The 23,583-nt window shown below is 36.2% G+C and overlaps 1 protein-coding gene across 32 annotated transcripts in view; it reads left to right on the top strand.

The window, feature by feature from the left end:
- The window catches only part of JMJD1C (jumonji domain containing 1C), a 321,872-nt gene that overhangs the window by 229,157 nt on the left and 69,132 nt on the right, over positions 1 to 23,583 (top strand). For 22 of the 32 annotated variants that reach the window (XM_069571773.1, XM_069571772.1, XM_069571765.1 and 19 more), the window contains one exon: positions 5,546 to 5,659. Coding sequence is in view for 2 of the 32 variants with exons in the window: in XM_069571762.1 (XP_069427863.1) it covers positions 5,546 to 5,659 (114 nt within the window). In the remaining 30 variants the exon portion in view is untranslated. Of the gene's footprint in view, positions 1 to 961; positions 1,752 to 5,545; positions 5,660 to 23,583 lie in introns of those variants that run through there. The other 10 variants (XM_069571776.1, XM_069571778.1, XM_069571780.1 and 7 more) reach the window with 7 other exon arrangements.

The following is a 23,583-nucleotide window of genomic DNA, read 5'->3' as shown; positions in this document are numbered from 1 at the left end:
ATATGTGATTTAATATTCACTTGACTCATTATTAAAAAGTACTTTGTTCTAAAGTTACATTTCATTTCTATCACTGTTCTAAAACTGAGTTTTACTAATATTTTTAGAATAATCACTATTCCTCTCTTTCATCTTTAAAACAAAAATGGATTGAGATTTTCATAAGTACAATGCATAATAGACTAAATTTAAAATAGCTTTTTTTTCTAGTAGTTAACGTAATGTTTTTTATGAAATGAAGCTGATACATCTGGAATAGATTTAAAGGGACAGGGCACTGGCTGGGAATTGGAAGTTTTTCTCTTAAGATGATTTGATAAATTGGTTGTGTGGTATTAAAATCAGTGTAAATTTTTAGATTTATTGAAATTGCAATACCTAACATTGGGACAAATTTAAAATAAAAGGCCATTCACACACATCATTAAAAATAGGTGAATGTTTTCTTGTACTGGGAGATATCTGACATTCTTCATATTCAGTGTGTTTATTATACATACAGCACAGATCTCAGTTCAGACTAATCACGTGTCAGGTGCTGAATAGCCATCTGTAGCTATTAAAGGTTTTTATAACTATGAACTATTTAAATTATTCTTAAAAATAATAAAAATGTTTCAGGAATATTTTTTAATCTGCCAAAGTAAATATTACCAGTTAGTTTTTCTTTTGAGTAAAGTTGTTGCTGTGGTTGTTGGTTATGTCATTTGATTTCACTTAGATTATTACCCCAGAAATGTTTTAAACTGTTTCCCCCGCCCGGTGTTTTTTAAAATATCAGTGTATTTCCAATGAAAAATGAGTAAAAGTAAATTCTTTACTTGAAAACACACTAGAAAGTATTCTTCATAGGTTTAAAGCTACCTTTTACTTTTGCCCAGCTGAGAGATATTTACGTCTTGTTTTTTGCACTTTCTCACCTTGGTGAATCTGTAAGGCAGAAACTTTGCATTTGCCTTCTGAAGGAGACAGTAAACTTGAGCTCTCAGTCTCGCCACTAGTCTGTCTTTGTCTGTTGTTAAAATTATGAGCCAGTCTCTATGGCGCAGCCAAATGAGTAATCACCAGTAATGTGACTCGTGCTGGAAGTGACTCCATCAGCACCTGTGACGGAGGATTAGTTACAGTTTACAGAGCACCGCCTCTTCCCTTCTCTCAGTGTGCCCTAAGCCAAGTAGTCGTTCTCATTTGGGTGTCTGCGCTGTTGGAAGCTACTGCAGTGTGTTTCCACACAGACAGAGTACAGTGGGAAAAGGCTTTCTCTAGCTGATGGATGGCTGTTCTCTCTATCTGGAGTATCTTACTGGTTATGTAAGCGACCTCGGGAGAAATTATCCTGACCCAGATCGGAGGATGCAGCAGAGCTTCAGCTGCAGGATTTCTTGGTCGTTAACACCACAGTGCTGATGACAAAGAGCGAGTTGTAATCCTCGTCACTGCCAGGACTGAGCCAGAGCAGACAGAAGATCGTCATTTGCTCGTCGGAGACTTGTTAGGTTACAGCCTCTGCTTCGTTCTGTGGTCTTGGCTTTTCTTACTATACAATGACGACGCTGCAAGTGAGCTCAGAAATGCTTGGTTTGAGAGCCCTTTGCCTGTGATTTTTGAATACTTAAGAATTATTGAGGCTAGATTAAAAAAAAAAATACTGCTCAAGAACAAAATGGAAATGTCAGCTATACTTCTTGACCTTTAAAGCCTTGTCGTGGATATCAGAGATTTAAAGATACTTTAAAATTCTCAAGAACAAAGTACGGTTTGTATTTTTCTGCTTCCTTTTTCTTTTGTCTTAATTTACATTTGGTTTTGCTTCTCGATTTTAGGAATTAAGGTCACTGTCTTTTTCAGGTCCAGCTTTCGTGGTCTTAGTTTTTTAGAATTTTTAATGATTTCATTTGTTTAGAGAGAGATTTATTGTGTCGGTAGTAATTTCCTAACACTGTAAGATAAAAAAAACAAGCTCAGTTGTTTAAAGTATTATAGCAGAAATGTTTTGGGTTAGGGTTTTAGAATATAATGTTTCAAGGGAAGTAGGGGTATTTGTTTTGTGAGGGTTTTTTCTGTCTGTATGCTTGTCCCCACCCCCAACTTGTTTTCTAACAGTATCGTGTTTTTCAATAGACCTGCTTGGGTGGGAATTTGGACTTTGTTCTTTCGAGTCACTCCAATCTTTTTTTTTTTTTTTTAAGACTAAACCTTGACTTCTAAAAATGTATCTTAGATTGTTTTCTGCTTTAGTATTTTGAGATTTATATCAGATTTTTGTAGTTTATGAGCCTAATTTTTTTCACTTGGAAAAGAAATTATTAAATGTTAACTGGAGATTGTTAGAAACTTGGACTGTAGACATAAACCTTGTGAATTTCCAGTCAGATGTTAAATGGTGAGCTTTAACATGGTTTGTTTGAGCAGCTGAGTTATGTTTGAGAACTGTAGCTGATTTATTTTAAAAATGTTTTTCGAGGAGGGCTCATCTGTTCGCCTCTTCCTCATGTGAATGGAATGTGGTGCAGCATGGAGCCCCAAACAGGATACAGTTGTTCTAAGCATTCTTCCTATAGCGTGGTAGGCCCTAGTAGAAATGCAGGCTCTCTACTAAGTATTTATTTGACTTTATACTATTTTTAAAGTGCAGTTAACAAAGACAAAGGACCTTAAACTCTCAGTCCATTAACGAAATTGAAAAAGTGTTTTGTTTAGTTGGCAGTTTTAATTTGGATTTTCAAAGACTTTTTTCAGCGTTAGAATGAAGTCATTTTGTGATTAGGGTCACATTCTACTGTGACTTTCATCTGATGGTAGCTTGTAGCTTCCCCTTAGGCTGTGGAAGTTCCTCATAGAATGGTATATCTTTAGAGTCTTGAATTACTTAGCTATGCATGAGTTCTAGTTTCTTTGCATTCCAGTGCACCTAGACCCGTGAAATACTACAGATTCATCCAAAATCTGTAGGATTCATTCACTTTTATTTAAATATTTGTTTCTATTTTTAAGCTAATGTCTTTAAAGTGGATGTTTTTCACTTGGATACAAAAATTATTAATGGTTACATCATTGATTTGCCACTTTAGGGAATTAGCATGTATTTTAACTCAGTTTTATATGTTGTTAGTCTTTAATTTTTCAGTAAAGTAGGAACAGTCGCACATTTTTAGGGTTGCTTGTTTAATACATATTGAAACATTTCTTTAACAAGTACTATAAAAGTATTTATCGGCACTTGGGAACATATTTGTAGTTTAAGAGTAATTGCACGTTTTAAAATTTGCAAGTCCTTGTCCTATATGCTATTTAAGAAGCATGGTGTACTTTTGACTTCCATTTGTACATGGTTATTATAAATACTCATGCATCAGAAACAGGCCATTATAAACTAGCCTTTTAACATTTCTGATAGCTAAGATTCTACCAGTGGCTTTCAGTTCGATACCCTAAAATGAGAATTTTTTTTTATTTTAGCCTGGAAACTAAATTTTTTTTCTCAGTAATTTAAATTATGATAAATTGGCCTATTGAAATTTACCCTTAGATCTCTGACTTACCTTAAAAAGCAGAGTTCTGAGAGGTTCTCTTCACAGGAATGTTTTTCATATTATAAAATGACTAGGTCTCATAGGAAATGCAAACCACCTGTATTATTTGCGTAAGAAAGAGGCACTCGGAGTGGAGAAGTTGACTTTTTTTCCCAGTCCTCCTTAATTGAATCGGTACAATAGGCATTTAGGTAGTACCTTTTGTGGGCCTTTTTTTAACCTTCCCAAGTTGACCTGATTTGGTACTGTTTAGAAAAAAATAAGAGCATTTGATGAAGTTCAGGGATTTAAAGTTCTCTTGAGAAGCTGCCAGTGTTTTCTAATTTTTTTGCTAAAAATTAAACAGATTTAATTTGAGAATATTACATATTTCTCGTAAAGAATTTAGTTATGGTAAATGGAAAGTGTCAGATGGCCACAGAAGCAGGAGATAGCTAAATAATAGGGAAATACCTGTTTTGAAAAATGTAACTTCCCACACACAAAAAAATACTTTTGATACATAAAAGGTTAGCCCTAGAACATGGGAAGGAAGATATTACTGTGATTAGGTTTTCTAATCATAAATACTGAAAGTAAATTGGAAATGTAAGATAATTTTTTTATGTTCATTTATGAACAAATACATTTATTAGTTCATGAAGTAAATAGTATAGGAATAAGGCATGTTTAAAATGCTTATTTATTCTCTTGTGTCTTCAGCTTTTTCAAAACACAGACTCCTGATGAAAGCTTTAAAGATAATTTCTTAAATAGAGAAGTTAACTGTTTAAGAGCCATTCTGAATTAAAAATCTTGAAAGGTTTTTCAGCTGAGTGTTTAGTTGTGATTAGCAAGATGTTAGATTTTTTGAAGACATAAATAAGAGGGAATTACAATGGCTTTGTATCTCCTGGAGATTTCTACTGTCTGCAGAAATCTTTGGTTTACATCCAAACGGTCGCACAAGTTGCTTGTAGCTAGAAGATTTCCCTTTGTGATACAAGTACTTCAGAAACTGAGTTGCTTTTTTATTTCATTTTCCAAACTTAGATTCTTTAATAGTAAAGTCACTATGTTTTTAAAACAGTAGAATATTGTTTTCATTTGTAAGTTTTAAAACACTATCATGGATATAATATCCTTGGCTTTTATTCAAATTGCTTCTACTTTGAAAATAATTAGGATAGTCATAAAAAGTGCATACCTAGTGCCTTTATTTCCTTCCTTCCTTTTCCTCTCTTGCCTCCTTCACTCCCACCTCCTACCCAAAATACGAGTAAATTCATTTATGTAAAAGTTGTCTTCAAATGACTATGGATTTGCTCAGTTCATCCCTGTACCACCGCATGCCCCCTTGTTTTGTTTTGTTTTGTTTTATAATAGTGAAAATCTGGAGAGAGTTTACTGGAAGGTGATTGTGAGTTCTGTGTAATAATTTTTACCTCCCTCTTCTTTTCCTGCGCCCTTCCCCCAGTACTGCTGTTACTGAAGCAGCTGGATTTTTATTTGTGCTTGGGGCAGGGGCGGGGGTAAGTAGTACATGGGTGGAGTTAAAAGACCAGATGCATCCTGATCATTTAAAATCCTTGATGTGAGTGAGCTACACATGTAAATAAACTACACATGTAAATCATAACTACTCTGTTTTATACAGAATAATACTTAACAATATTTTAAAAGTTGGGATAATAACCTCTCCTATCCAGTTTGCTTTTTTGGGAACAATTTCTCTTTCTTTAGATTAGAAATTTTTATACATATGTATATTTGATTATATCCTTTTCAACAACTGGGATGTATTAATAGACTGAGATTTTTTTCAAATGATTTCTTAAAATCTACTTAATTTCTTTTTAATAATAGAAAATACTCCAGATAAAAGCATCACTTTAGATTATGAAAACTGATATTAATTGGTAGCCTAAAATCATTATAATAATGACTTTAATACGTTGTGTTTATATATACCCCTTCACATTTTGAGGATAAAACCCAGAAAATAACCATTAGAATTTTTTTTTCTCTTCCAGACTTTCAAACCCCTGGTTGAAAAAAGTGTACCCAGTTCAATCACTGCAGTAGAATTCCTTGTAGATAAACAACTGGATTTTTTAACTGAAGATAGTGCCTTTCAGCCCTACCAGGTAAGAAATTTCAGGTCACTTTAAAAAATTACCTCTTCATTAAGGTTCGTTGATATTCAGATATTCTTTTGAATATTTAAGTCTAGCTTTCTAGCTAACATCAAGGTATATAAGAAACTTAATGCATTTGATAAAGTTTGATTATAGGGTAAATGATTGATTTATCCAGTCAGTACACACGGAGAACTTACTTATGAGCCAGGCAGCATCCTGTGGCTGTGCATGCACAAGTGAGCAAAATAAAAGTCCCTACCATTCAAATGATGTTCATTGTTAGATAATAACTGGTTAGATATTAGTATAAATTATCTTTGTCTCCAGCTCTAAAGGTTAAGATTTGGGTCAATTCATGTAATTAAATGAGATTAGTATTTACTATATACATGCATATCAGTTTAGCATAATAGTAGTTCATTTTCTTTTTAAGTGGTAATTTTCCTTTTAGATTGTCATAAGTTGAATTGTGCAGTTTCTAGATTTTAATTCCCAGTTGTTGCAATTTAAATACAAAACTTAATTGGAAAAATGTTTTCTGGCTGGTTTTTAGATTTAAATCATGTAAAGAAACTCATATCAAAAGTAGGAAGCTAAATGTTTTTAAAATCTCTAGTTATGTTTTATCAGTTAATTTTTTAAAGGTAAAGGTTAAAATGCACAGCAGTTTGTTTTCTTTGTATATTTGAATTTTAGATTGAATTATATCAGTATTTTATAGGTTTCTTTTCCTTAAATGTTTAAGATAACATAGTAAGTACATTGAAAGAAAGTATAACTAGACTAGTTTGACTTGATTTTTAAAATGAAGCTGGAAGTCCATATTCCTGTTTCATTTCAGAATAGTTACTGATTTCAAAAGTAAAATGTAGAGGCATTGTTTCCATGGAAAGAACAAGAGCTTGAGTTAATGAGCAGTGGTTGGTTGTATGTGAGGTTATAATACTTAGGGAATTAGTTAGGTTCTTCTTTTATTAGATCTCCCAAAAGTAGATGATAATTCCCTTAGTTAAATGTTATTTTTTTCTTTGAAGTCTGCATGGATGTGCTTTTGTCTTTACACATTATTTTTCATAGTTCATTAAATGGCCTCATTTTTGTACTGTGATTATGGTATTTACAGCTAAAAATTTATAACAAGTTATAGTTTAATATTGGAGGTGTTAGAGCTTTTCCCTCGGGTTTTATTTTGTTTTGGTTATAGTTGTGATTGCCATTTTGCTTGCTTATAGTCTTACTATAATTTGTCTCATTTCTAACAGTCTTTTAGTGGGAATTAGACTAGGTGAAATCAAAGGAACCTTCCAACTTAGTGTTTTAATTCTGTGGTTTCTGATTAGCACTATAGAAGTTACAGCTTGGGTTTGATTTAGAGAACTGAAATCATTATGTAGAAATTACTTTTAAAAATAAACTCTTGCCAGGTGGCCTAAAACTCTACAACATGTTTATTAAAATTGTAATGATTAAAAGAATGTACTAACATATTACACAGGGTTTTTTGTACACATTTTAAAACTGTTTTAGATTCTGACAATTTTATTATTTTTATTAGAAATAAAAGCTTGAGAGCTAAAGTCTTGTTTGATTTGGTGATTTGTATGATTATCTTTGTTAGCTACGTATCTTCCTTTTGCTAGTATAGGTGAGTTGCTCTCTGGCCTAGAAGGATATAATATCTTCCAAAGGTGGTATTATTCACCTGACATTGTAACTGTTTGTGTTTCATAAATTATGTGAATTTTAGTTTTAAGGAATTACACTAAAAGCACTTGATTTAGGATCCAGCATACCTCAATTTTAGTGTTTAAGTGTTTTTGAAGGAATAAATGATATACAATAAAGCTTATTGTAGCATTTTAATTTCTGTATTTCATGTTTTTAAAACAGGTTTAAAATATAAAAATACTTACTCCAGTATGTACATTATAGGCACCTACTGTAGTATTTTCAATGAAAATTTACTCCAGAGACTGAAGATGGCTCAGTCTAGGTTTTCAAAGTTATTTATTTAAATGAATTTATGAAATATATAGTCCACATAAGGAAAGACTTTTAGAGTTCATGTAATTAGAGTAACTTTATCCCAGAATGCTTTTCTCTAACCAGTTGTCCAAACAGTACATTAAATTCCTTGGCATGTTAAACATGGCAGCTGTTCCTGGCATAGATTTTGTAAATAGTGCCTTGACATATCTTAACCTTAGGGTAACCTTATGTAAGTCAAAGGGAGTTAGGGGGAAATTAAGTTTTTTAAATGGTCTCCCTGTTTTTTCTCACTTATTTAAATTTCAAGAGGCAGTTTCTTCTGAATCTGGGTGTTAATTATCCATTGTAGAGTTCTTAAGTAGGGCAGGTTAAAACTTTGGAAATGGCTTTTCTGTATTAGGTGATGAGTAAGTACGCTTAAGTTTTGTTTGAAAAATTCCAAATGATGCTTCACTGTGAATCTATTTAAATAGTTTTATAGTGGGAATTCCTGTTCACCATCTTTTTCCTTGAGTTCTCATCTCAGCATTTTATTCTGTAGTAGAATGCTCCCATAAGTTAGCTTTTAGTTGTACAGCCCTATTTAATATATCACAGTAATATATATTGTAAGATAATGATTAGAAAACTGATGACTCAAAATTAATACAGGTCTTTTCTGATGACTCACTTTTAGGTTATTGGTTTGAATCCTACATTTGTGTCTCTGAATAATTTCAGTGTATTGAGTATCAGATGGCATGTATTAACTTAGTTGATTTGGTCATTTTTTAAAGTGACTTGTGGTTGGTTAATCAGGGTGCAACCATCACTGATCATAGTTTTCAATATTTTGGAAAGAATACTGAATGAGGAGAGAAATCAACGTCTTATATACAGTATAATGAAGGCATGTTAATACATTTTTGAAGCAGTGTACCATGGTATTGTTAATTCTGTGTTTTCCTTCCTTTTGCACAGAAATGAGTTTCTGCTTCCTCCTTTCAGACTTCCTGATCAGGCCTGCTGCAGTTAACTTTCTTTGAAGTAAAGGGGGAAGGGAAAAAGAGAGGAAGTAGGAGGAAACTCTTTAGATTCTACTATGTCTTTCAGCTGGCTGGGAAGGAGGAGGGAAAAATTATTTGTTTTTAAAGATACTTTTTATAGTTTTGGGTTTTTTTTTTTAAATTACTATGATTTCTATGTATGATTGCCTTTGGAGGATGAGTAGAGAAGTTTTCAAAACTTTCCACTAAAATTTGAAGTTTTGATCAAACATAAAAGAACAGTTTGATAATGAAATATGAACATTGAACTTTTAGCATGATTTTGAAATCATCTTGTCCTGGATTTTGGCTTCTGGCCATGCACACACCTGCAATAAAGGAATAATAATACAAAGGGCACTAGTGAAAACCATTCAAGATTTGAAGCAGAATGTGCTTGCTTTTAATTACTCCCTATGTCTATCTTTATATATTAAAATTCATTGTAGTAATGAGGTGAGGTATTTTCCCTAGAATAGAGTAGAATCATCCTAGACCTGAAGGAATAATCCTATTTTAAGTTCTTGGTCATTCTAATCTGCTAAAAGTTCAGAGATAAGACTACTAATACTTTATTTTCTATTATCACAAAATACAGGCATTGAACACTTGACTAAGTATTTGATATGGTACTATTGGGCTGTGACTCGCTGGTTGAAGGGAATGCGTGGAGCAAACCTAAGTATTTTCTTCGTTCTTAGACTAAAGATTGATTAAAGACTTGAGCAAAGTCTTAGAATATTTTGTTAATGAAGGTGTCTGAACTGTGTCAGCTCTGTTTATCATTACTGTATTCCTTCAGTGAGAAAGTTGTTTTTTGTCACAGTCGGTTTTGAACCACAATTTTTCCATTATTGATTATATAAATTCATTGTCCACAGTTTCAGAATATCCTTAAGTTAGTTGTTGCTCAACACATCTGGTTTACTAAAAATAGCTTGAATGATTGCCCAGGATAAGTTACCAGTAGTTCAAAGAGTGGAATGTACCAGACACATGTATTTTTCCTTCTTATATTTTTGTTATTTGGAATTGAGATGAATTTGAGGGAGGTGAAATTTAGCCTCCAGACAGCCTAGGTGAACAATTAACTAGTTCTTTGGTTGTCACCAACCAAATGTTATATTTTGTTAAGTATTTGACATAAGTGAGCCACTGACAAGTTTGAAAGTCTTGGTGGTGGTAATTTGACTTATATGCAGATTTATTCCCCAGGGTACTGTAATGATATTGCTAATAGTTTAGGGAAGGGAGTAAACAGAACTTTATTGTTAATATTGCTTTGGTGGGTGGAGAAAAGACTTAACTTTTTCACACTTTTCTTTACTCTCATTTCAGTTTGTAGTATAAATATATTACTTTAGAGCATTTTTAAACTAACATTCCTGTAGAGGAAATGAGAATTTGACCTAGTACAGGATTTATTCCTAGTCCCAGAATTCCTCTCAGATTTGTTCTTTCTGGTGTCAAATTACTGCTCCCTCATAATTTTACTAAAAGAAAAAAAAAAAACCAGACTTTCAGAAACTGCCTAGCGAACTATTGCTTTATTTTTATGATAGAAATTAGTGGGAGTTTTGTTATTGTTTTTATAATGATAACTAAACTTTTTATTGAGAAACAGATATTCATAAGAAACACCTATTAGGATAAGGGAGTGGCGTGCACTCACATTCCTACCTTCAAGAATGAGGGCCTCTGCCCTTGAGTTGAGATGGGAGAAACAGGCCCAGAGCAGGAGAGCGAGGCCTGGAGCTCTTTGTGTCCTACTTACTGTTAGCTCACTTGATGTTTTTTTTGTGTTGTTTTTCCCAGAAAGGAGTCTTTAAATGGCAATTTTATGCTCAGACTCTACTTCCCTTTGACTTACCCTTAAAGAATTTCAATGTCTAGCCTTAGAATATCCCAACTGACTTCATTCCTTCAGTAGTTGCTTAAATTACGTGGTTCCCTACTCACAGCATCCTGCTCTGGTGCTCGATGGTGTTCAGAAGCTGCTGACGGGGCTTCTCTGGCAATCCATGATTGAAGCTTTTATTGCTTCCACTGCAGGAGGCACAGGTTCAGTTCCTGATTAGGGAACTGAGAGGCCACATGTCACACAGTGTAGCAAAAAAAAAAAAAAAAGGTTGATGTAAGTTATAGTCCTTATTTTTTTCAAGACCTTTATAAGCCATGATGAGAACTTAGATTTTAAAAAATTCCTTGAAATAGATTTGATTTATTCAAATCAAAGGAGCCAAAAAAATACATAGTGAAGACTTCAGGAACACAGAAGAAAGGAGAAGTCAACAGAGACTGAAATGGTATAAAGAAATCTCACGAAGAGGATGAAACTTGAGGATTCATTTGAATGGAGAGGGAAGTGAAAAGTCGGGAGAGTGAGGCAGACATTTGGCAGAAAGGATTGCATGATCAATGATGAGTTAGGTTTAGGGGTCAGTAGAATATCAGTCTAGCTAGAGAAGAGAGTTTGGTTTTAAATATAGACATCGTACCAGAGAAATAAGTATTGTGGGGTCAGATAAAAGAGGAAAAGGATTGCTAAGTACAGTTACTAAGTGACTTCGATCTTGTAGGCCCTATGAATCATTGGAAGCTTTGAAGCAAGAGAATAACAAAACCAAAATTTTCTACAGCCAAATGTTATATTTTGTCAAATTAAGTATTAACAATGACATCTGGTTATTGTACTATATCAGAAGGAGCTAATTGATTGGGTCTTTTGTTTTAGAGAATCAGCCCTAGCTATGATTTTGAAGTCAATTCATGCAAATATTGTGTCAAATCCTAGCTTTACCATTTGCTAGCATGTGACATTGGAAAAGCCTAAAGCAGGCTATATACTTGGTTTCCTCATCTATAATATACTGTCCACCTCATTAAATGAGTGACACAGTTAAGAGCTTATTACTATATGGAAACCACTCAATAGAAGGTTGCTGCTACTTAGACATGCCCTAATTTCCCTTTTTGTAGATGATGTCTTAAATCTTTGTGGTAGATATTTGAAACTCCTTTCTCTTCTTACCGTATGCAACCATTGGACATTTCTCTGCCACCATCTGTGCCTCTCTCTTTTAACAGTCTGTTTTCTTTGTCTTCTCTGGAACTCTTCAACCACTCTTTCTGCAGCTGGTATTAGATAAACTCTTTTGGTGTTGGTACAAGCCGTGGTCACTGCATAACAGAACATGTCTTTGTAGTAGTGTTTCTTTTTCCCTCCCTCTATTTTAAAAGTATATAGGTAAGATTCCCAAGTGACGCCTGAACTCCTATTTTAAGAAAATGATGTTAGAAAAGATGCAGAAATTGTGGTATTACTCTCCACAACAAACACATCCTTATATTTTTTTCCCTAGGGAAGGTCATAAGCTCTACTTGCTGCTGATACATATTTTTAATCTCAAAAAATATGAAGTGATATTCAGAAAGTTAAAGAATTATTTTTCTTTACTTGACTGTGAACAGACATTTGTGACCAACATTGACCTAATCAAACTAATCTCTGGCTAATGGATTTTAGTCTTAGGGATAAGAAGCATTCAACCTAAATCTAGGTTTATCTCAAAAGAGAGAAAACTAGTAAACCAGGCAATACCAGATGCAAATCAAAATTATACAAAATGGGAATAACAGGACTGTTTGGATTAGTTGCACTTATTCTGAGAGCTTTCTATTCTTTATTTTTCTATATCAGTTTCTGAATTATATTTTGACAGAGTTGAGCACGTTCTCCATTAGGCCATAAGTTTGTGTATATATTTCCCTTTTCCATTTCACTTTGCCTTCATATTATCATTTGGTTGAAATTTAGAGGTGCCTTGTTGCCATAATGTCAGTGAAATGAGAACTGTGAGATTGTAGGATATACAGTGTGCCAAGACTATAAAAATACAGGGTCATAGCCATAGCTGTGAACTGATTGCGGGTGTAGCTGTGAACTGATTGCGTGTGTAATAATGGCTCGGTAGAATCAGCATCTGTGGGCAGGCGTTGGCCTGGGGGTGGTCTAGGAGATGAGGCCAGAGCAGGAAGCTGCTATTGTGTAGTACTTGGCTTTATTCCATTTCTAGTCAAAAGTGACAGCTTGCAATAGCAGAGCCAAGCTGAAGCCTAGAAAGTAGAATGGACAATAAGAAAAGCGGAACCAGAAGCTAAAACAGAATCATTGTACTTCCTTTTTAAGCAAGCTTTTTAAACATTTTAAATTGGTACATCATGTTTTAATATTCAGTAATTTTGCCCTCCATTCTGTATAAGTGCTGCTTTTATCTCCCACTTGCCTGGTTTTATATTGCCATAATTGTGAAACATTAGGTCCCATGAATCAGGTATGCCAATATGTATTGTCTGCTGCTATTAAAAGAGAGTTCTTCATTTTTAAAAATTAGTTGCAAAACTTGGTGTGTTGAAAATGTATTCATGAAGTTCAGGAACATGTTATTTTGACTGAAATTTGGCCCGCATATGAGCTGTTCTGCAATATTCAGATTAAAAACATTTATAAGTCACGGTCTGCAAAAGTTCTCTCCTGGTCCCAAATCTGCTATGATCATATGCTGAAAAATCTGCCAGTCTCTTTTTAATTTTTTGTGACTGCTGTTATGAATTTAAAGTATGTGAAATTATGCTTGTAGACATCAGATTCCAAAGATTCTAAGCCATCAATCAGTTAGTTATCATTGAGAAGAATTTCTGCCAGTCAAAATAGGTAAATGCTGTTTGTTTATTCCTTTTGCCCAACCCCAGATTCTTACTAAAGCACAGCCACTTTATTTAAAATATCAATTAAAATTTAATTTCTCAGTGTGCTATTAATATATTTATAAGGTTCATCATTTTCCAAAATATTTACATGTGCATTGCTTTATTCGTTCTGATGTTTACCTTATGAGGAAAACAGATGGTATTATTTTATTATATATAATGCTTTCCTGAAAGCATTGTATATATTATATATATTACATAATATATATACATAATATATATATTACATATATTAATTTAATCCACATAACTCTTTGAGAAGTACCTATTAACCTACAGTGAATAGGCAGCAGAAATGGAAAACCATACAAACTAGTTTTATTTTTAAAGAGATGGGACTATTAAAAAGATACAACAGGAAATATCATGGATATCCATTGCAGAAAAGTACAGCTGAACCTTATTTGGAATGGAATTAGGAACTAGAAGGTCAGAAACTCAAGTCACGTATTCCTTCCCCCATGCCTCAGTCTTCTTTCTGCGGACAGGTTTCTTCTGCTTAATCATAGGTTTTGCTTCTCATAATACTAGTTGCCATGTGACTTTTGTGTGTTAGTGTCGATTCTCCCACACCCCCTCCTTTGCAGGACTTTTAAAATCTAATATTTGTGTTTCTTGGTAAAATTGAGGGTAGGGATGTAGGAGAATAAACGGCTGAAGAGAGAAAAAGGAAGAAAGATGAGGAAGGGAGAGAATCTAGGATAGCAGTTTTTATAGGCAAAGAAACTGAGGTTTAGGGAAGTTGTGATTTGGCATCTAGGTTCGCATAGCTAGTGGTAGCCTAAACAGAACTTGAACCAAAAACTTCAGATTCCAAGACGTGATTTCTACTGTGCCACCCTTCCTTTGTGAGCCATCACATGGGAAGCGTCTCTTATTTGCACATCATCCTTTTGTTTGGCACTTGGCTGTTCTCCTTAGGGTTGCCATCTTTCCTGTATATGAGGGTAAAGTTTTCCTTAACCGTATTGCCTGCACAGTCTCCTAGACCTTTGGCATACTGGCAACATGCTGCGCCCCAGAGCTGTGCGCCGGGTTCAGGCCCCCTGTTCCCTGCAGGAATCCAAGCAGATGAAGATGGTCTGCCCCCTCCCAGTTTCCTCGGCTGCCTAGTTTTCTCTGTTATGCTCAAAGATTTGTTCAGAGTTAAAACTAAAAAGCAATACTTTAAAACAAAGCTCTTTTAGCCTCTTGTTAAAAGGATTATCTCTAAAAATCCAAGTCTTTCTGGGCTTCAGACTCAAAGCAAAACAATACTAGCCCTTAGTAAATAAATAATGATTGGGGGCTTTTTATTCATATGTTTGAGGACCTTCTGTGTTATATGCAAGAACACAAATACACTGCCTTCGTACATCTTACAATCTAATGGTGGAAGTGCACAGAAAAACAAAAATGTAAATATAGGCAAAATACAGAAAAAGTAGCAGACACCAGAGAGGTATAAGGAATCTACCCTGGTTGTGGGAGGAAAAAGAGAGAGGATACTGCTATTCTTAGATTAGGTGACCCCCTAAATTGTCTCAGGATGAATTTAAATTAGCTAAGCCACTAAGAGAGCAGGTCTGATTAAATGCTTGAAATATAGCGAATAAGCATAATGTGTGTTGGATGGTCCACTTGTATTAACTCTGATCATACCTTTTCCCTTGAAGGTGGAATGGTTGACTAGTCAGAAATTTTTTAACCATTTTTTAGTTGGGTCAGCCGCCTGATTGGCTGCACCCTCATTGTCCTTTTGGAGTAGAGGGATAACAGGCATTTGTTTTAAAAAGTAACAGTAAAACTTAACATTTTAAACATTTAAGTGTGCAATTCAGTGGAATCGAATATATTCACAGTATTATACAACCATCACCACTATGCAGATTCTGAACTTTATCAGCATCCCAAATAGAAACTCTTCATTCATTAAACAGTAACTCCCTATTTCCCAGTAGCCTGCTCTTCCCAGCACCTGGTTACCTCTTGGTTCTCTTTTTTTGGTCTATGTTATTATTATTTTGCCTCTTCTAGATATCTCATATAAGTGTATTCATACAGTTTGTCCTTTTGTGACTGGCTTATTTCACTTAATGTAATGTCTTCAGAATTCACCTATGTAACATGTGTCAGCATTTCATTGCTTTTCATAGATGAATAATACTCCATAGTACGTATTTACCACATTTTGGCTATCCATTCGTATGTTGATGGACTTTTGGGTTGTTTCTACCTTTTTACTATTACGAATAATGCTGCTGTGAACATTGGTGTACAAATATTTGTTTGAGTTCCACCTTTCACTTCTTGTGGGTATATACCTAAGAATGGGATTGCTAGAGCATATGAAAGTTTATGTTTTACTTTTTGAGAAACAGCCAAACTGTTTTCCACAGTTCAGTTCAGTTGCTCAGTCGTGTCCAACTCTTTGTGACCCCATGGACCGCAGCATGCCCAAACTCCCTGTCCATCACCAACTCCTGGAGTTTACCCAAACTCATGTTCATTGAGTCACTGATGCCATCCAACCATCTCATTCTCTATTGTCCCCTTCTCCTCCCGCCTTCAATCTTTCCAAGCATCAGGTTCTTTTCAAATGAGTCAGCTCCTTGCATCAGGTGGCCAAAGTATTAGAGTTTGAACTTCAACATCAGTCCTTCCAATAGACACCCAGGACTGATCTCTTTTAGGATGGACTGGTTGGATCTCCTTGCCATCCAAGGGACTCTCAGGATTCTTCTCCAACACCACAGTTCAAAAGTTTTCCAGAGGCTCTGCACTATTTTACATTCTTAACAACAAGGATCCAATTTCTCTGTGAGAACCCTTGTTATTTTTCATTTTCTAAATAATAGCTATTCATTGCCTATGCTTTCAGTATTGTATTTGAGAAATTGTTACCAACGCCGACATCATGAAAAATGGCCTTTAAGAGTTTTGTAGTTTTAGCTCTTATATATAAGTCATTGATTCGTTTTAAAATAAATTTTTAGATAGTATAAGGGAAAAATCCAATTTAGTTCTTGTGGATATCCAAATTTCCAAGGCTCATCTGTCCTGTTCCCATTGAATAGTCTTGTCACCCTTATTGGAAATCTGTTGACCATTTATTCTATAAATCAGTCATTCATTTATTGCTTTGTGCCAGTTTCTTTGCTACCTGTAGAGATTTAAAGACAGATAAATTACTTGGTTCTCTTTCAGGCCAGGAGGAGACACTTAAATATAATTACAGAAATGTGCTATAAGTTCTAAAGTAGAGGTATGTTTATAGTGTTCTGTGCTATAGAATCACCTGATGTAGTAATAATATCAGTTATTTGCCTGTTTCTCTTTTTTTGGTTTTACTTCTCAGAAAGCAAGGGTTTAGAAGATGGGAAAGAGATAAGGAAAGCTAATAGTATTTCATAATTGTTGTTGTTGTTCAGTCAGTAAATCATGTCCGACTCTTTGCAACCCCATGGACTGCAGCATGCCAGGCTTTCCTGTCCTTCACTATCTCCCAGAGTGTGCTCAAACTCACGTCCATTGAGTTGATGATACCATCAGCCATCTCATCATCTGGCACCACCTTCTCTTCCTGCCCTCAATCTTTCCCAGCATCAGAGTCTTTTCCAATGAGTCAGCTCTTTGCATCAGGTGGCCAAGGTATTAAGCTTCAGCATCAGTCCTTCCAATGAATATTCAGGACTGATATCCTTTAGGATGGACTGGTTGGATCTCCTTGTAGTCCAGGGACTCTCAAGAGTCTTCTCCAACACCACAGTTGAGAAGCATCAATTCTTTGGTGCTCAGCTTTCTTATGGTCCAACTCTCACATTGATACATGGCTACTGGAAAAACCATAGCTTTGACTGTGCAGGGGTACGTTAGGATTCTCCAGGGAAACAACACCACAGAGTGTGGGTGTATACAAGTGTATATAGAGAGAAAAGGAGTAGAAGAAGTTTTAAGGAAATTGACTAACCCTCTTGTTGGGGCTGGGAACTCTGAAATACATAGGACATGCCAACAGTGAAATTCTAGCAGGAGTTGATGCTGATTCTAAAGGCAGTCTGAAGGCACAGGCTTTTTCCTCTTTGGAGGACCTCATTATTCTAAAGGCCTTCGACTAATAGAAAGAACCACTGCCACATTATGGAGGTTAGTCTGCTTTACTCAGTCTTCTGATTGAAAAATACCTTCATAGCAAAATCTAGTGGAGAAGGCAATGGCACCCCACTCCAGTACTCTTGCCTGGAAAATCCCATGGACGGAGGAGCCTGGTGGGCTGTGGTCCATGGGGTCGCTGAGAGTCGGACACGACTGAGCGACTTCACTTTCACTTTTCACTTTGATGCACTGGAGAAGGAAATGGCAACCCACTCCACTGTTCTTGCCTGGAGAATCCCGGGGATGAGGGAGCCTGGTGGGCTGCTGTCTATGGGGTTGCACAGAGTTGGACGCGACTGAAGCGACTTAGCAGCAGCGGCAGCAACATCTAGACTGGTGTTTGACCAAACAGCTGGGCACCATAGTCTACCCAAGTTGATATGTATAATTAACAGTCACTGATACTATTGATATTTGGTTCTTTGTTTTATAGTGAATTTTAGGATGGTAGGTATCTCTGGCTTTCAACAGTTAAATGTCTTTACCACCTCTTTCTAGTTATTATGTTAATAGAAAAGAAACTATCCCCACACATTACCAGTGCCCTTTCCCACTTTACTTAGAGCTATTGGACTGTAAATTAAGACAACTAGAAAGGTGGCCTTCCAAGTGATCTTTTCAAGGCACTTAGAAATGCTTAGCAAACATTGGCCTGCCATATTCTCTGAGCACCCTAATAATGAGAAAGTATCATTTCTTTCTCAGTGTTTGCCTCCTCTTGAGTTTCAATACTGTGCCATTTTTGCCCTGGATATTCATAATCCCGTACCAATTCAGTCTCATGCCAGACCAAATTCTTGTATCACTCACACATTCTTGAGATCTCTGGATCTCTCCTAATAATTTCATAAATGTTATTAATTATAAGTGGTTAATATCTTTCTATCACATTTGTACTTAAATAGGGATACCTATATATCACAAATTTGTTGGTATGTAAAATAATAAGGCATTTAAGAAATAAGGTATATATCCAGTGCTTCTTTAGATGTTCTTTGCCTCTACATAGAAATGACATGTTACCGTTTCCCTTTTATAACCCTTCTCCCCTCTGCCATGTATAGAGTAGACATTTTTGGAAATAGAAAATTCTGTGTATGAGTAAGGCCTGGATATATACAGCCTCCTCATGTAGAATCTTCAAGCTTGAAGGCCATTAAGATGTTACATATAGGCATTCCAGAATGCAGTACCTGAAACATTTCAGAAGGATGAGGCTTAATGTTGTTCCTCCCACATTCACTCTTACTTTCAAGAAATTAAGTTCCATTGTATGATAACAATTCCTTTCAGTGCTTAGCAAAGCCCATTGCTGAGAAATTTTCTTACAAGTTAGATACATATAGATCATACAGATATAGGTATGCTGCTGCTAAGTCGCTTCCGTCGTGTCCAACTCTGTGTGACCCCATAGACGGCAGCCCACCAGGCTCCGCCATCTCTGGGATTCTCCAGGCAAGAACACTGGAGTGGGTTGCCATTTCCTGCTCCAGTGCATGAAAGTGAAAAGTGAAAGTGAAGTCACTGAGTCATGTCCAACTCTCAGCGACCCCATGGACTGCAGCCTACCAGGCTCCTTGATCCATGGGATTTTCCAGGCAAGAGTACTGGAGTGGGGTGCCATTGCCTTCTTCTGTGAGACCCCATAAGTGGCTGCCCACCAGGCTTTCCCGTCCCTGGGATTCTCAGGCAAGAATGCTGGAGTGGTTTGCCATTTCCTTCTCCAAGATATAGGTATATGTATCATATGATCTACATATGACACAGTACATAAAGATCAATTAGGCACACTTATCAATTGAAAGCGTCTGACTGGCATGTTTTTAAAATTGCAAAGGACTGTGAAGCTCCTCTCTGGCTGTGGTATATAGTTCACTGCTTAATGATGGTCCCTACCACCACTGTAAAGGAGCAGGTTGAACTACTGCTTAGGTTTTATTTGTCTTGATCAGTCCAAGTTATCTCTTCTCCATTCTGTCTTGTTCCATGATAGATATAAAAACACATTTGTACTTAAATTTTTTATGAGTTCAGTTTGAACGATGGCACAACTTGGTAGTTCTGCCTTTTGCTCCAGACTTTGAAAGGACTTAAGAGTGTCTGATTTAGTGCCAATATTATTAAAGATCAAAAATAATTGACAGGTTAATCAAATGAAAATATGTATAAAGAAGAGTAAAAATCAGCACACAACAGTTTAAAGAAGAAATTGCTAAATTTATTGAGGTTATATTTTAGGATATCTAATAATATATCTAGTAATATATGCAAACAGCTGTGAAAAGAGAAGCAAAAAGCAAAGGAGAAGAGGAAAGATATAACCATTAGAATGCAGAGTTCCAAAGAATACCAAGGAGAGATAAGAAAGCCTTCCTCAGTGATCAGTGCAAAGAAATAGAGGAAAACAATAGAATGGAAAGACTAGAGATCTCTTCAAGAAAATTAGAGATACCAAGGGAACATTTTGTGCAAAGATGGGCTCAATAAGGAACAGAAATGGTATGGACCTAACAGAAGCAGAAGATATCAAGGAGAGGTAGCAAGAATACACAGAAGAACTGTACAAAAAAGATCATCACAACCCAGATAATCACAATGGTGTGATCACTCACCTAGAGCCAGACATCCTGGAATGTGAAGTCAAGTGGGTCTTAGAAAGCATCACTATGAACAAAGCTAGTGGAGGTGATGGAATTCCACTTGAGCTCTTTCAAATCCTAAAAGATGATGCTGTGAAAGTGCTGCACTCAATATGCCAACAAATTTGGAAAACTCAGCAGTGGCCACACGACTAGAAAAGGTCAGTTTTCATTCCAGCCCCAAAGAAAGGCAATGTCAAAGAATGCTCAAACTACCGCACAGTGCACTCATCTCATATACTAGCAAATTAATGCTCAAAATTCTCCAAGCCAGGCTTCAACAATACGTGAACCGTGAACTTCCAGATGTTCAAGCTGGATTTAGAAAAGGCAGAGGAACCAGAGATCAAATTGCCAACATCTGCTGGATCATGGAAAAAGCAAGAGAGTTCCAGAAAAACATCTACTTCTGCTTTATTGACTATGCCAAAGCCTTTGACTGTGTGTATCACCATAAACTGTGGAAAAATTCTTAAAGAAATGGGAATACTAGACCACCTGACATTCCTCCTGAGAGACCTGTATGCAGGTCAGGAAGCAACAGTTAGAACTGGACATGGAACAACAGACTGATTCCAAATAGGAAAAGGAGTACGTCAAGGCTGTATATTGTCACCCTGCTTATTTAACTTCTATGCAGAGTACATCATGAGAAATGCTGGGCTGGAAGAAGCACAAGCTTGAATCAAGATTGCTGGGAGAAATATCAGTAACCTCAGATATGCTGATGACACCACCCTTATGGCAGAAAGTGAAGAACAACTAAAGAGCCTCTTGATGAAAGTGAAAGGGGAGAGTGAGAAAGTTGGTTTAAAGCTCAACATTCAGAAAAGTAAGATCACGGCCTTTGGTCCCATCACTGCATGGCAAATAGATGGGCAACAGTGGAAACAGTGGCAGACTTTTGTGGGGGGGCTCCAAAATCACTGCAGATGGTGACTGCAGCCATGAAATTAAAAGATGCTTACTCCTGGAAGAAAAGCTATGACCAACCTAGACAGCATATTAAAAAGCAGACATGTTACTTTGCCAGCAGAGGTCCATCTAGTCAAGGCTATGGTTTTCCCAGTGGTCATGTATGGATGTGAGGGTTGGACTGTGAAGAAGGCTGAGCGCCGAAGAATTGGTGCTTTTGAACTGTGGTGTTGGAGAAGACTCTTGAGGGTCCCTTGGACTGCAAGGAGATCCAACCAGTCCATTCTGAAGGAGATCAGTCCTGAATATTCATTGGAAGGACTGATGCTGAAGCTGATGCTCCAATACTTTGACCACCTGATGTGAAGAACCTACTTATTTGAAAAGACCCTGATGCTGGAAACCATTGAAGGTGGGAGGAGAAGGGGACAGCAGAGGATGAGATGGTTGGATGGCATCACCGACTCAATGGACATGAATTTGGTTAAACTCTGGGAGTTGGTGATGGACAGGGAAGCTTGGCATGCTGTAATCCATGGGATCCCAAAGAGTCACAAAGAGCTACTGAACTGAACTGAGTAATACATCTAAGTACACATATATAAAATTTATAATTTTAGGGAATTTTGGCTCTTCCTGTGGAAACGTTTCCATTTGTTAAAATATCAGAATGTGGTGGTAGAACAAGGCTAACTTTTTGACTCATATCTCAACTCTGCTGTTTAATGTCTGAAATATTAGGCAAAGTGTATAACCACTTAACATGTTGTCTTTCATTTTTCATCTTTAGAATTTGCTGTATAGTACCTCTTTCATCATAGTATTGTTATTGTCTGTGAGATATGTATAAGAAAAAAGTTTGTACCCTAGAAAAATTTTTGTGATAAAGTAAATGTGGTAGTTCAGAAAATAAATAGGGCTAGTTGGGTAAATCTTGGTTCATGAGGCATAACATTTACCTTCAAGAAGCCTATTCAAAGTAATTATTTTTTAAACCCTGAGCACAAAATAGATGTCATTCACATACCTTACAACCTTTCCAGTGGTCACATAATTGGCAGTGGTCAACCTAATTGGTGAATTTCCTACATTCTCTAAGTTTTCTTTATTTCCAGCCAAAATATCTGTCATGTGACATATTATTTCAGTCATACTTAACCACCTTAGCTGCCTTATGCCTTTGTCTTTTGTCACATCTACCTTTTAATTTATTTTGGAGTAGTGTTTTTATTTTCTCCACTTTTATCCCAATGAAAATATGCTGTCCATTATTGGTAGCCATTAGTCACGTGTGGCTATTTAAATTTAAATGAAGCTTTTTTTTTTAATTTTAATTAATTTATTTATTGGCTGCTCCATGTGGACTCTTAGTTCCCTGACCAGGGATCCACACATGACCCCTCCATTGGGAGCATGAAGTCTTAACCACTGGACTGCTAGGGAAATGTCAAGCAAAAGTAAATTTAATACTCATTTCCTCAGCCATGCTAGCCACATTTCAAGTGTTCAGATAGCCACATGGAGGACAGTGCAGGTATATAACATTTATCTCATTGCAGAAATCTCCCCTTGAAAGCCTCGCCCTGAGTGTTCACCATGGAAGGAGAAAATGATACCAGTGGATTTTGGTGTCATTGTGTTGTCTCCAGTCTCAGCTGAGCTGCTGGTGCCATTTGACAGCCTTTTCTACGTCCCCTTTGAGCTTCGTTTCCTAAAGCAGTTATTCCAAGGTGTCACTACTCTATTCAACTTCTTCCTTTTTCCCTTAGTAGATGACCTTGCCTCCTGCAGCACAGATGAATTTGAGGTTATAAGCAGGAACCCCCTTAACTTCCTGCCCTTACACCTATTTATGTACCTTTGCTTACCTCCTTTTCTCTTATCTCAAGAGATGTGTCTCCTTGTTCCATGACTAATTCAAGTTTACAAATACTTTGGGGGCATCTGCTATGTCAAAGGCACATTTCTAGGTACTTAAGGTATAGCCGGAGAAGGTAATGGCAACCCACTCCAGTACTCTTGCCTGGAAAATCCCATGGACAGAGGAGCCTGGAGGGCTATAGTCCACGGGGTTGCAAGAGTCAGACACGACTTAGTGACTAAACCACCACTACCAGAGGATGAAGTAAGAAAGATAATAAAAGTAGATTTAAGTGGGGCTTTTGGGGGCTTTTATAAAGACTATTTTTTGTTCTGATTAAAATTGGGAGTAGAAACCTTGAGAGGATTTTTGTTCAGAACACAGAAGTAGAATAGTAAGATGGATTCCCATGTACCTGTCTTCCAGCTGTGACAGTTACTAATTCATGGCCAGTATTGTTTGTGTTACGGCTCCTCATGTATAATCCCACATATTAGTATTCATCACCAAATGTCTCTCTTTATGTGTGTCTATACATAAATAAATTGAAAAGTATCTATGTAATTAATTCTAACTATTTACATTAGTCATATTCTA

The sequence above is a fragment of the Ovis canadensis genome, chromosome 25 (assembly GCF_042477335.2).
Source record: "Ovis canadensis isolate MfBH-ARS-UI-01 breed Bighorn chromosome 25, ARS-UI_OviCan_v2, whole genome shotgun sequence".
Taxonomy (NCBI): domain Eukaryota; kingdom Metazoa; phylum Chordata; class Mammalia; order Artiodactyla; family Bovidae; genus Ovis; species Ovis canadensis.
This window is presented reverse-complemented; position numbering and strand designations above follow the sequence as displayed.